The sequence below is a fragment of the Enhydra lutris genome, unplaced genomic scaffold, assembly GCF_002288905.1.
Source record: "Enhydra lutris kenyoni isolate GAN:26980312 unplaced genomic scaffold, ASM228890v2 scaffoldscaffold7, whole genome shotgun sequence".
In the NCBI taxonomy this organism is placed as follows: domain Eukaryota; kingdom Metazoa; phylum Chordata; class Mammalia; order Carnivora; family Mustelidae; genus Enhydra; species Enhydra lutris.
In genome coordinates, this window is record NW_019154091.1 from 7535644 (window position 1) to 7550126 (window position 14483).

Sequence of the window (14483 nt, forward strand, 5' to 3'; positions counted from 1 at the left end):
AACTCATAGAGGAAAAATGAATGATAAAAATAATCCAAAAGAAGGGAAAAGAGAAAAACAGAAGAGTTAAGACAAGTACAAACACAAAATAACATGATAGATTTAAAACCAAATATATTAGCATTTACATTAAATGTAAATGTATTAAATTCTCCAGTCAAATACAAAGTTGTCAGACTACATTTGAAAATATCCAAATGCATGCCTTTGATAAAAACACAAAACACAAATATACAAAAGTGTTGAAAATAAAAGGTTGGAAAAAGACATGCTGTGAAAATAATCACAAGAAAATCATTTTACTTTAGTAATATCAAACAAAGCAGACTTTATGAGGAAAAACCATAATTACAAAAAGGTCATAAGTCATTTCAAAATGATAAAATGTTCAGTTCACCAAGAAGATACAACAGTTAATTTTATTGCACCTAAGAACATAGTCTCAAATTATGTAAAGCAAAATTTGACAGACTAAACAATGAAAATCAAAATGAGAGATTTAAATATACTTCTTTTAATAACTTATGATCTCTAAAAATTAAAAGCAAACAAACAAGAATAGGGGTTTGAACAAGACTAACCACACTGACCTATTGGGTACATAGAAGAACACTGCCTTAGCAACAGAGGACCACACATTCATTTTAAGAGCAGTGGAATATTTACACAATAAATCCTTTCCTGGAGAAAATATGCAGGTTTCAACAACATCAATCATAGAGAGCATTTTTTATTATCACAGAACAACATAATCTAAGAATAAATAACAAAAGATACTCCCCTAATATTATATATAATATATAACAAAAATTTCAAAACTATTTTAACTGAATGATAATGATAATACTGTAATAAAAACTTGCTTGATGAAACCAAAGCATTGTTTAAAGAAACCCATAGTCTTCAAATGTATACATTAGGAAAGATTGACTATTAAAACAAACATCTATCTTAAGAAGTCAGCACATCGGAAAAGAATACAAAACAAAACAAAAACAAAGTAGAAGAAAGATATATGGATTAGTGAAATAAAATTAACTGATGAGAAACCTCTGGTGACAATGATCAAGAAAAAATACACAAACCACCAATGTAAGAAATGAAAAGGGACACTTCAATACAAATACAATGAGGAGATCAAAAGTATGAGAGAAGTTTTAAATAAAATGAAAAAATTCCTAGATAAAGCAACTTAAACAAACCTGACTCAAGAAGAAACAGAAAATTCCAATGTTCTATAAACAGGGGTGATAGTCAAAATATTTAAAACTTGGTTTGACATGGGTACTAACCATTAGAACAGATATTGACCCAATCAGAACTGATACCAATTCTGGTATCTAGTAAATGAGCACTAGTGCTTAATGGCTGCCTCTAACTATTAAGAATTAAATTACTAATTTTCTTTATTTTTTTAAAAGATTTTATTTATTTATTCACAGACAGAGATCACAAGCCAGGCAGAGATCACAAGTCAGGCAGAAAGGCAGGCAGAGAGAGAGGGGGAAGCAGGCTAACTGCCAAGCAGAGAGCCCGATGCGGGGCTCGATCCCAGGACCCTGGGATCATGACCTGAGCCGAAAGCAGAGGCTTTAACCCACTGAGCCACCCAGGTGCCCCTAAATTACTAATTTTCTATCTTCTCACCAAAAAACCCCACTAGGATCAGATGGCTTTACTTATGAGTTCTTATCAAATATTTGAGGAGAAAAGTTTACTCTAAACTTACAGAGATGTCACCAGAGAATAGAAAAATATGGATATTTATCAACTCACTTTATACATCTAACAAAATCTTGATACAAAATATATCTGACAAAGATAGTATGAAAATGAAAATTTTAACCCAATATTCCTCTTAAACAGTGGCAAAAATCCAACACAAAACTTTAATAAACTGAACCCAGTAAAATTAATACATGACCAATTTGAGTTTATCTCAGGAACATAAGATTGATTTAATATTTTTAAAAATCGATTAACATATTAAAATCATAAAATAATATTAATAGACACAGCAGAAGATTTGGATTTGATTAAAAAATCTTAGCAAAGTAGACAGTAGGAAAAAAATCCTTAAATTGATGAGGTGGCTTCAAAAAAAAGTTAAACATCCTATATTATGGTGACACACTGGAAAGTATCCCTTGACGATCAGAAAAAAGAAAAAATGATCAACTCAAGTCAGACTTTTCCTGATTTCTTAGTTATTTTCAGATTCATTCTACTAGACAACATACATTCTATATTGCTGGATATTTTCATCTATATGACAAGGAGCTGGACCCTATTTTCAAGTTATAATGGTCAAGTTAAACTTTATATCTATATATAAGATTTAGCTTTGTGATTATATTACATACCATAGGTTCTGTGTCCTTTGGAGGTCTTTCTAGAGGAGGAATGTACCACTGAAAGCAAAGTTCTTTGTTTAAATCTTGTATCTTCATATCTGATGACACATCTCCAGAAGATGGGCTGGCAGAGAGTTTATTTAATGATAAATTGGAGTGTAGAGAAGTGTCATGACATAACTAGGGGAAAATCAAAAGCAGTTTAATTGCTGGTAATAAATTCATTCAATATTTAAAACATTCACTCAATATCCATTCAATATTTTCTACATTATAAAATTCTGGGAATTGTTTTAGTTTGTCTTATAGGTGTAGCTTTTAAAACTGTTCCCGATTACCAGAGAAGATTCTACTACAGAAAAATATGCTTCAAAACACATGGGACTCAAGAGTGCCTGGGCGGTGCAGTTGGTTAGGTGTCCAACTCTTGGTTTAGCTCAGGTCATGTTCTTTGGGTCGTGAAATCGAGTCCTGCCTCAGGCTTCTTGCTCAGTGCAAAATCTGAGATTCTCTCTCTCCGTTTTTCTTCCCCTCGGCCCCTCCTGCTCATGTTCTCTCTCTCTCTCAAATAAATAATCTTTGGAGAAAAAAAAAAAAAAAGAAAAACCCATAGAACTCAACCAATGTCTTCCACTTTGGTGACTCTCCCAGACTAAAGACGTAGAGAGGAAAATGTCACTGCTATCATTTCAGTCTCAAGATCATCACAGATTCTAAGAACATCTCCTTTTTTTCTTGTTTATTCAGTGGCGAATAAACTGAAGGTATGATTATAATAAATAATATCTACTTTCCAACAGCATTTTTTGCAATGTCATATGCAAAATAAGACACAGTGTTTGCTATAAAATATTAAAATCTACTGATCTCATTCCCTCTTTACATGAACGTGGTTGATTTGTAAATTCAGTCTTGGAGTATCTGAGCCTACTTTGATGCAACCAGGTCCCTGAATCAGGAGTTTTCAGGAAACATAAATGTACAGGATGCAATTGGCAATTTCATAAATTATTCAGTTTTTAAAAACTAGCTCAGAAAACAAAGCACGGTTGCTATCAAAAAAATAAGTCTCCCAAGGGAGTTGGGGGAAATTGGAAGGGGAGGTGAACAATGAGAGACTATGGACTCTGAAAAACAATCTGAAGGGTTTGAAGAGGTGGGAGAGTTGGAGGTTGGGGTAACCAGGTGGTGGGTATTAGAGAGGGCAAGGATTGCATGGAGCACTGGGTGTGGTACAAAAACAATGAATACTGTTATGCTGAAAATAAATTTTAAAAAATGATTAAAAAAAATAAAAAATAAAAAAATAAAAATAAAAAAAATAACAATTAAAAAAAATAACAGTCTATCCAGAGAGATAATAATAGTGATAATAATACCTCAAATCTGAAAAGGACCTTCTTTAATGGAATGTAAACTATTTTCAAAATTTACTTGCTCTTATTCAATCCAAGATTATAGCATGGTAGCTGGGAAGCAATTCTCTTGTTGAACTTTTGACATCCAAGGTATCTTAAGGCTTGATGATGAAGGGGAACATGTAAGTGGTCAGTAAGAAATGCCTGTTGTTTCTGTAAGGCTTTGTGCCTCCCACTATTTCTGAGCTTATTCAAGATATAAGACTGTCAGTGAGAGTCTTCAAAATAAAATAAAAAGAGAAATAAAGCACAGACCTTTCAAGTTGTCTACTGATAAAAGAAAAAATATGTCATAACTGAAGGGTAACATTAAAGATGAAAACTTTACAAAAATGTCTAGAGACTATCATCATAAAAGGATATTATAAGCCAGAATCCTCATTTATTAGTACTATGATACTAAAAGCATAACCAAAATAAATAATAAACAAGACTATTATGTTTAAATAATCATTTAAAAATGCTAAATTAAGATTAATTCTATGTCATGCGGTTCACCAAAAATTCAGGTAAATAACTGATTCCAAAACTAATTTCTTATATTTTTTTCATATCTAAGTGCCTTTCAGAGGTTCTGACAACTATTTTAGCAAGAATTCATATTTAATGACTGCAGAAAAAAAACTAAGGAGAGAAAAATAATAAGCAAATATTTACTATTTCAGTATATACAGCATTTACTAACATGATGGTCTAATAATGGTAAATTGTAACAAAAGTTAATATCAAAAGAGGCATTTAATTTTCCATTATCTTTACAAAAACATAAAATCTATTTGCTAATGGAATTAAGTATATATGCTCATTGATGGGCCATACACTGAATATTTTTTATATGTTTTATTTATTCTTTGAAAGGAATGAAACAACAGACCTACCAGGAGAAGCTTGTTTGCCACAGCCCTAAAAACAACAAATCACTTTACACTAGTCAAATATTTGACCTTACAACAAGTCTAAACATGAATCACCCAGCACTGTGCATAATTTTAATCATTTTTTTCTAGGAATTTCTAATGTAATTTGTTTGGCATCTTTGTTTTTCCACCACAGAGCTTCAATAGACCTAACAATATGCAGACGCACCCGTTGATGAGCCTGGCACCTAGCAATGATCTCTCTGGAAAGACATCTATTTCTTTGTGGAGGAAAGGCAGGATTAAGTATCAAATTATGGAAAGAGTTTGATTGAAATAGCCTCCTGAGTGATTAAAAGCTCAAAAACGTTATTATAAAAATCAGCCAAGCTTGCAGTTTATTTTTTTTTTTAAATCCAAAAGGCTCTATGCTCGTTAGCTGTCTACCCCAGTGAAATGAACACATGATTAGGTGGCTTGCACCTGTCAGGCGAGCGACAGTGATCTCCAGAGCTGATTATTCTGGGAGAGTGTTACACTAATTATATTAAAAAAAAAAAAAAAAGAGCAAACAGGGTACAACAATCTTTGGTAACGCTGCTGCCATTAGAAATGTCACATATATTTACAGTGTATTCAAGGTTCTCCGTTCGGAGCTTCATGCTTAGGAAATGGGCGATGGTAGGCTGCCCTTAATACTAAAATCCTCAAGCAGAGCTCCTTTCGAAATATTAAGAAATCACACCGATTAGTTTCCAGACTCATACAAAATAGTCACAAGAATCCATTCACAAAACTATAGTTCTCCACCTTCTCATTCTCTGCCCCTTATGCCAGAATGAATACCAGAGGCATCTGGGACACATGACAGTAATCCTCAAAGGGAGTCACAGTTTCTAGAAGGGTGAATTGGGGATCTGGTGTTAGATGGAAATGATTTCATCCCACTCCTGCTGCTTCCTTCCCAGCCGAGCGTCAGACACTTACAGTACATTGCTGGCCTTTGAACTCCTCTCGCTCATCTCCCCTGGAGAACTATTTGACTGGTAAATTTGGGAAAGAAGAAATGTTGGATATGCATAATTATGCTCTTTCTTCTTGGGAGAGAATGGTTTGTAGGGAGTGACTATTCTCTGTTCCTTCATGAGACAAATTTTTTTTTTAATTCTTTAAAAGATTTTATTTATTTGTCAGAGAGAGAGATTGAGAGAGCACAAGCTGGAGGAACAGTAGGCAGAGGGAGAAGCAGGCTCCCTGAACAAGGAGCCTGATGTTGGGACTTGATCCCAGGACCCTGGGATCATGACCTGAGGCGAAGAAGAACGCTTAACTGACTGAGCCACACAGGTGTCCCCAAGAGACAGATTTTAAAAAGGTCTGTGTCCACACATATTTTAAGGGGGCCTATAATGACCAAACCAACAAAACAAACAAACACAGCTGGATTGGCAAAATCTGTCTACTGTGCTATTTGCTTTTAGGAAGACCATTTCCAGTAAATATAAACCATACCCTGCAATGTCAACACTGACTCATCAGGGTGTATTTTTTTAATCCCATACTCTTAAACTTTTTTATTTCTTAAATGATCTATAATCTGGGCAAGAAATAGGGGTGTCGAGCATTGGGCATGCCAATCCTCCCATGTGGATCCTAATGCACTGCCTGGACAGCCACTCCATAACTCTCACTGAGAATCACTTCTTTAAATGAATACTTAAATTATCTCTTAGTAGGTCTTCCCACTACTTTTTAAAATCACAGTTTATTAATAGTAACCTCACTCTTTTGTTCAAGAATGGTTTTTAAAAAAATATATTATTATCTATCCAAAAATCTAGCAGAATAAGATACAAAGGTTCTCAATTTGGAAGAAGTCACATTTCCAGGTACTTCTCTGGGCTTAGAAACATGGACATGTGTGATATGGGTAAGTTTATAATCATAAAAATGAAAGTACTATATGGTGAAGTCCAAAGTCAAGAGAATTCAAAATTAATGACTGATGTATTTTTTTGTTTGTTTGGAAAGAATTCAATGCAAATGACTTGATTTATTCATTTTATAAATACAAATTAGAAATTTACAATACACGATATCCACTTGAGTTATCTCAAATGTGCTTCCTTCAGAAGTTTTACAAACATATATGTTTGAGAACAGTACCTTGACTGGGTCACATAAGGCTTTTTCCCAAAAAAGCGTATTTTCCAATCCTTGACATAGTTCTCTTGGAAATTCATCAATACAAGAGGAAGAATACAGCTGTAAAAATCTTTTAAGGAAAAAATGCATTTCTTTTTGGCGTAAAATCAGCCCAGAGTTGAAAAGGGACGTGAGAAGTGTATCATCTGGCAATGAAATTCCAGATCCTGGTTTTGGAGACGCTTAGGGAAGAAAAATATGTTAATTTAGAGTCACGTTAGACAAGAGAACAGTCTCAGTATTGTTGGTATTTGCTCATTAACTGCTCTCCCTATAAATCACACCACCTCAGCAACTGGTTGCCAGTGTAATTCCTCCGTTTTTAAGCTTATACACTAATGGCATTGCTTCTTGCCACAAGGAAATGAAGAAAATTTCAGAAGGGTTTGAGGACATTGCTTTAGGTTCTAAGTCTTGACAATACAAAATATTCTACATAGTCATCTTATTTGGGACTTACCCCAACAAAGATCTTAAAGCAAAAACTTAGGTGCAGGTAATTTATTTGAAAAGTGATCTCAGGAGCATAAGTGAGAGAACAAATGAAGTGTGATGTAGAGAAGAGCCAACAGAGAGTTAATGGATGGGCTGTAGCTTTGGACAATAAGGGCTCAGTCCTGCTGAAGACCTTCTGAAAAGTAACATGTAGAACTGTCTGGATTGGGAAACTGGAATGTTTTCTACCAGTTTCCTACCTCATTAGTATGTGTGGAATCCCTGGCATTTTGGACTGTCCTGACAGTGGGCTGAGCAAGTCTCCGTAGTCTTAGGAAGAGCCCAGGGCAGAAAAGCAGTAAAATGTGGGCACGTGACAGGTGCCAGCAGGTGAATTCAAAGGTGAGCTGAGTTGATATGGGGCAGACATTGCCAGACTGTGCTCTACTGGCTCATGTCCACATCCTCTGCTCTCGAACTTCTTATATTCTTGCCCTTCTCGTGATGTACCTTTTACACCTGACACCTCTCTGTGTGTTTTCTATCCCACTGCTAATTCCTGATAACCATGCGTAGTAACTCTGTGACTCAGCCTATTTGCCCTGCCAGCTTCTCCATCACTGGGCCCTGACACGGGTCAAACTGTCTTTTCCAACTATCTGCACTGATGAACAACACAAAATCACCAATTTCATGAGCACAGTGAGAAACACAAGAGGGACTGACATGAAGCAGATTATCCCAGTTTTTCTGGATGTTCTTCAGACAGCATTGATGATACAACAACAACAAAAACTAAACAAAACAAAAATAATAAAGTTACATAAATTATCTGAAGTCATGTATTTTTTCTCTTTTACATACTGGATACTGGAACATTCTCTCCTTAAAGTCAAAATTCCATACTGTTCATTTCATAAGCTATCAATTGTGATCACTCTGATTCTTAACTGTTTTGAGCCATGGGCCACTTTGGCAGTCTTGGGAAGCCTCTGGATACATCCTTACAATAACATTTTTAAATATGTGAAATAAAATATATAGAATGTCAGAGGAAGTTAGCTATGTTGAAATACTATTCTACCTAAAGATCTGTGTATCTCAGGTTATGAGCCTCTGAAATTTTCATATTCTGATGAGAGTTCACTCCAAAAAGAGGTCAATAGCATTTTAAAATTCTAAAAAAGAAAGATGACTTAACAAGAACTGGAAAATGTGTTTTTCTTAACCCATCAAAACCTACCTAGCAGTTTGCTCATATTATTAATCCTTTGCAGATGAATATAATAGCGCAGTAGAAGAATCCATGTAATATCCACTTTATTCTGAGGATTTTTTCTAGCATCTGTATTATCACACACGCCATCACTTTGATAAGAGCATGTATAGGCAGTCGGGAAGACCACTTGGTAGTTATCTAAAAGTAAAAAATAATAACAGTAAATGAAGAAAGTTTGTAAGGCAAATATTATGCTTTCCTTGAAAAATAACCATATGGAAAAAAAAAGCATAACCCATAAAGGGAAGACTGACATATAGGGCCACATTTGATTAAAAAAAAAACATTTTTAGGGGCGCCTGGGTGGCTCAGTGGGTTAAGCCTCTGCCTTCAGCTCAGGTCATGATCTCAGGGTCCTGGGATCGAGTCCCGCATCGGGCTCCCTGCTCAGCAGAGAGCCTGCTTCCTCCTCTCTCTCTGTCTGCCTCTCTGCCTACTTGTGATCTCTGTCTGTCAAATAAATAAATAAAACCTTAAAAAAAAAACATTTTTATATCACAAAAGACACCGAACATAAAGTTAAAAGACAGGGACTCCTGGGTGGCACAGTGGGTTTGGCCTCTGCCTTCGGTTCAGGTCATGGTCTCGGGGTCCTGGGATCCAGCCCCACGTCGGGCTCTCTGCTTGGTGGGGAGCCTGCTTCTCCCTCTCTCTCTGCCTGCCTTTCTGCCTGCTTGTGATCTTTCTCTCCAACTAATGGATAAATAAAATCCTTAAAAAAAATAAAGTTAAAAACAAATGACTGACGGAGAAAAAATATTTAGAATATTTAGAATACATATGAATTGTTTTTCTCGAGTATGTGTAATTCCTTGCACTAATCGATAAAGAAAAGTCAGAGTCCAACAGAAAAGTGGACATAAAATTTCAACAGTCAACTCACAGAAAAGGAGACCCAAATAGCTAAAGTTTTAGCATTGTTAAAAATGAGAAAAATGCAAATTAAAATGAAATGCACTTCCACCTCTCAGTAATTGATAGATACTAAACTCTGAAAATAACAAATAGTGATAATAATGTAAGGCAACTGGTATTCACACCATATACAAGAATAGATTCTAGGTGACTTGGTGACTTGTAGGTCTAATTGTGGGGGGGAAAAAAGATGGTAAACATAGGAGAGTATCTTTATGACTTTTGCATAGAAAAATATTTCTTTTTTTTTTATGTTAGTCACCATACAGTACATCATTAGTTTTTGATGTAGTGTTCCATGATTCATTGTTTGCATATAACACCCAGTGCTCCATGCAATCCATGCCCTCCTTAATACCCATCACCAGGCTCACCCACCCCCTCACTTCCCCTCCTTTTCTAACACTCTCAGTTTGTTTCCCAGAGTCCATAGTCTCTCATGGTTTGTCTCCCTCCTCTGATTCTCCCCTTTCATTTTCCCCTTCCTTTTCCCAATATCCTCTGTGCTATTCCTTATGTTCCACAAATAAGTGAAACCATATGATGATTGACTTTCTCTGCTTGACTAATTTCACTTAGCATAATCTCCTCCAGTCCCATCCATGTTGATACAAAAGTTGGGTATTCATCCTTTCTGATGGCTGCATAATATTCCATTGTGTATATGGAGCACATCTTCTTTAATGTTGTCCAATTTATAAATCTTTTCTTTTGTGGCTTATGCCTTCTGTTTTCAGTTTTGAAAATCTCATAGAAAAAGAATTTCTAAAATTATGAACTTTGTATAGTCAAAAGGTACAACTAGCAAAATGTAAAGGCAAAGCACACAGGGGATAAAAGATATTTGCAATACTTATACTCTACAAAATGGTTATATCCAGAATACTGAAAAAATCTCTCCCTATTTCTAAGAAAAAGACAGAAAACTCCCAAGAAAACTGGTCATGATCCTTCAATAAGGAGTTCCTTAAAAAGATTTTAAAAAGCCAATACTGGAGACCCTAGGTGGCTCAGTCGGTTAAGCGGCCACCTTCACCACAGGTCATGATCCCAGGGTCCTGGGATCGAGCCCCACAACAGGCTCCCTGCTCAGTACAGAGCCTGCTTCTCCCTCTCCTTATGCCTGCTGCTCTATCTACTTGTGCTCTCTCTGTAGCTCTTTGTCAAATAAATAAGTAAAAATCTTTAAATTAAAAAAAAAGCCATTACTATATATAATAGTGTCCTACCTTTTTAGTCATCAAGGTAAAATTTAAATTCAAACCTCTTTGGAGAACTTCTTGATAGTACTAAGTTGAAAATATATATACCTATGACCCAGCAATTCTACTCCTTGGTATATACATAAAACTGTTTATGTTTAAGGGGCTCCTGGGTGGCTCAGTGGGTTAAAGCATCCGCCTTCGGCTCAGGTCATGACCCCAGGGTCCTGGGATCGAGCCCCGCAATCGGGCTCTTTGCTCAGCAGGGAGCCTGCTTCCCCCACCCCCCTCTGCCTGCCTCTGCCTACTTGTGATCTCTGTCAAATAAATAAATAAAATCTTTAAAAAAATGTGTATGTTTGTGCACAAAAACTAATACTCAAGTATATTCATAGAAGCATCATTCCTGATAACCCCCAAATATTTATCAACAGTAGAATGGCTAATAAATTGTTATTACGTCCATCAAAGAATGAACTACACAAACATAGTGTTAAACAAAAGAAGACAGATATAAAAGAATATAGACTATAATTTCACTTACACAAAAATCAAAAGCTGGCAAAACTAATACATGTGTTAGAAATCAGAAAGCAGGATTGTTAGGATGCATTGACTAACTTGATTGTGGTAATTATTCTGCAATGTATACATGTATAAATCATTACATTTTACACCTTAAACTTACAAAATGTTATACATCAATTATATTTCAATAAGGCTGGGGAAAAAAGGGGGTTGGTTGGCAGTGAAAGGGGGCATGATATAGACTTGTAGGGTACTGGATTTATTTTATTTTTTACCCATGATGGTTATATGAGCATTTCCTTTATGATATTGAATGAAACTGTATTTTCACGATTTATGTGATTTTTCCATATTTATGTTACAACACGATAAAATATTTTTGTGGTGACTTCCAGCAAAGTTGTCCATATAGAATTGGCATGTTGTCTTCTCCTGGAAATCATCCCAAAACAACACAAAAAACAAATAACAAAATGCAAATTCTATTTTCAATAAACCAGGAATGAGCTAAAATCCCAAACCACAAGATGCATGGCATTGTGTCCAAAGTGGTTGTCCCCAGGTAGAGGACATAAAGGAGGCAGAGGATAATATTCAGATGTAAATCTCAGAAAGAAAGGGCAATGGTGAGTTGCACATTTTTAAAACAGTTATGGTGGCAGTTAAGTTGAGGTATCTTAAGACCAATTGCTCAGAGTTTAAAGAAAAAGAAATACATACACATTTTGAACGTGTATGTGATGAGCTCTTAAAAGAAAAAAAAATTCTTTGTTACAGTTTTTCAAACTACAAATGAAAAAGTCAGTGAAGCATCTTATAGAGTAGGTTATCATATTGTGTTGGCTAGAGAAATGCACACAAAAGCCTAGAAACTAATAAGTTAACATTGCTGAATACATATCCTGAAGACTAAGACCTCAGTGTCCTGTTTGCAATAACTTGCACTGGTTGAAAAATCAGTAAACAAAATTGTAGCATTTTCCAATAATAAAATAACTTGTTGAATTCGAGATGTAGCTGCAAACATGAAGCCTCAGTAACACATCCACAGAGTTGCACTTTTGCCTTACAAATGCTCACATCTGTGGACATTGTTGGTCATGCAGTTTTGCTTGGATTTGTCTAATAATATCAGCACCAACTACTGAAAGATCTCCTTGTTTGTGAATGATGAGCAAGAATACAAGTGAAATATGCAAAATGTTGAATAACTTTCTGAATTCAGTGGTTTATCCTGGAATAAGTGTGTTGACATGTGCATTGATGGTGCAGAGGGAATGATAAGTAAAACTGTGGTGCCTTCCCCTAGGAAGGCAGTGACATCAAACTGTACTAGTAGTTCTTGCATTCTTCATTGCCATGCACTCATAGTAAAATGAATAAATTAAAAATAAATATAAATAAATAAAAATGACAGTTTCACTTAAGAATGTCCCTGATAAGCAGAAAAATTAAAGTTATTAACTACTGACCCTCAAGTACACATCTTTTTTCATAATTTGTGTGATGAAATGGGAAGAACACATAAAATGTTTCCACTCAGCCATCAAAAAGAATATAATCTTGCCATTTGCAGCAATGTGGGTGGAACTAGAGTGTATTATGTTAAGTGGAATAAGTCAGTCAGAGAAAGTAAAATATCATATGATTTCATTCATATGTAGAATTCAAGAAAGAAGGAAAAATAAAATAAGATAAAAACGGAGAGGGAGGCAAACCAAAAGAAACTCTTAACTATAGAGAACAAACTGAGGGTTGCTGGAGGGGAGGTAGAGGAAGGAGGAGGAGGGATGGGTTAAATGGGTGATAGGCATTAAGAAGGTCACTTGTGGTGATGAGCACTGGGTGTTTATGTAACTGACGAATCACTACATTCTACTCATGAAACAAATACTACTACAGGTTAACTGACTTGAATTTAAATTAAAAAAATATTTCTGCTGCATACTGAAATACACAATGGCTGTCTTAAGGAAAAGCACTTCTGTAATTGAACTGTAAATGGAATGCACTGATCCCCACACCCCTGGGGCCCCCCCCACCATGGAACACCATTTTTACATAAAAGAACAACTGAGAAGACAAACTAAGTGCTGTCCATACTTAGTTGTGCAGCAGACACCTTCCATAAAGTAGTGGGCCTTCAAGGAAAATAACTGACAATATTTACTACCAATGATAAAATTCAAATTTTTAAGAAAAAATTTAGAACTTTGGAAAATTTGCATATGCCACCATGGGCTTCCCAATACTTTCTGATAAGAAGAATGGTGGTGGTATTTTAAAAATTTTATTTTTAAAAAATTGTCCAGTGAATTATACAAACATCTGGAAGTCCTGCATAACCCAGAGAGTCACGATTTTCCAAATATCTGATGCATGATATTACAAAATCATGTATGAGTAAAAGACCCACTCAGACTGAAAGACGAATGTATTTAATGTAACAGTACAAAAAGTTCAATGATATTGTTTCATAGTCTACATTGGAACTAAGGAACTACCATATACCTGGTGTTGGTTTGGTATCAAAGAAGAATACTCACAATTATCTGAAAAGGCTCTTAAGATAGTCCTCCACTTTCTATCTACCTATCTGTGTGAAGCTGGATTTTCTTCACATATATCGACTAAAACATGTCGCAGGCTGACTGCAGAAGTGGGTGTGAGAGTCCAGCTCTGTTATTAAGCCAGACATTAAAGAGATTTTTAATGTCACTCATGCTAACTTCTAATGGATTTATTACTGTTCTTTCAAAATTAGTTAATAAACTTTAATTTTAATTCCTCATATAACTTTATTTCTTCTATAATAATAGATTTGCCTAATTTTTTATATAATGTATTTTGAAGTAAATTTGGGTAAATTATATTTTTCTCCAAAATTATACATTTCACAAAGTTTTTAAAATTTGCTTCAAGTTAAACAGAAAAAAACCTCAATTTCTCAATATCAGTGACTACCTTCCTCTCATCATTTATCCTTTTTTACTGTAATTAATTTTCCTACGTAAGTTGGGTAATTGTTTCTTTTTCCCTTGAAATTATCTCATTTTATTGTTTTTGTCTCCTAGTTTATTATATACATATTATAAAATGATACAAAATAATGCCAAACATACCTTTCATGTCAATTAATTTAAATTAGCTAAAGTTGCCTATTACCAAAAAGAAAAATACTATCAAGTTCTAAAACAAAGAAAGCCCACCTCTGTGTTCTATTTAAGGGGCATATTTAAAGATTTATTTTTTTTATTTTTTTTTATTTGACAGAGAGATCACAAGCAGGC

General features: G+C 35.0%; 1 protein-coding gene across 1 annotated transcript in view; it reads right to left on the minus strand.

Moving 5' to 3' along the window:
* The window catches only part of LOC111142202 (cilia and flagella associated protein 54), a 313573-nt gene that overhangs the window by 46069 nt on the left and 253021 nt on the right, over nucleotides 1-14483 (minus strand). Inside the window, exons 61-63 of the mRNA XM_022495227.1 lie at nucleotides 8513-8686; nucleotides 6796-7016; nucleotides 2364-2534 (exon numbers count right to left, since the gene is read on the minus strand). Coding sequence (XP_022350935.1) covers nucleotides 2364-2534; nucleotides 6796-7016; nucleotides 8513-8686 — 566 coding nt within the window. The remainder of the gene's footprint in view (nucleotides 1-2363; nucleotides 2535-6795; nucleotides 7017-8512; nucleotides 8687-14483) is intronic.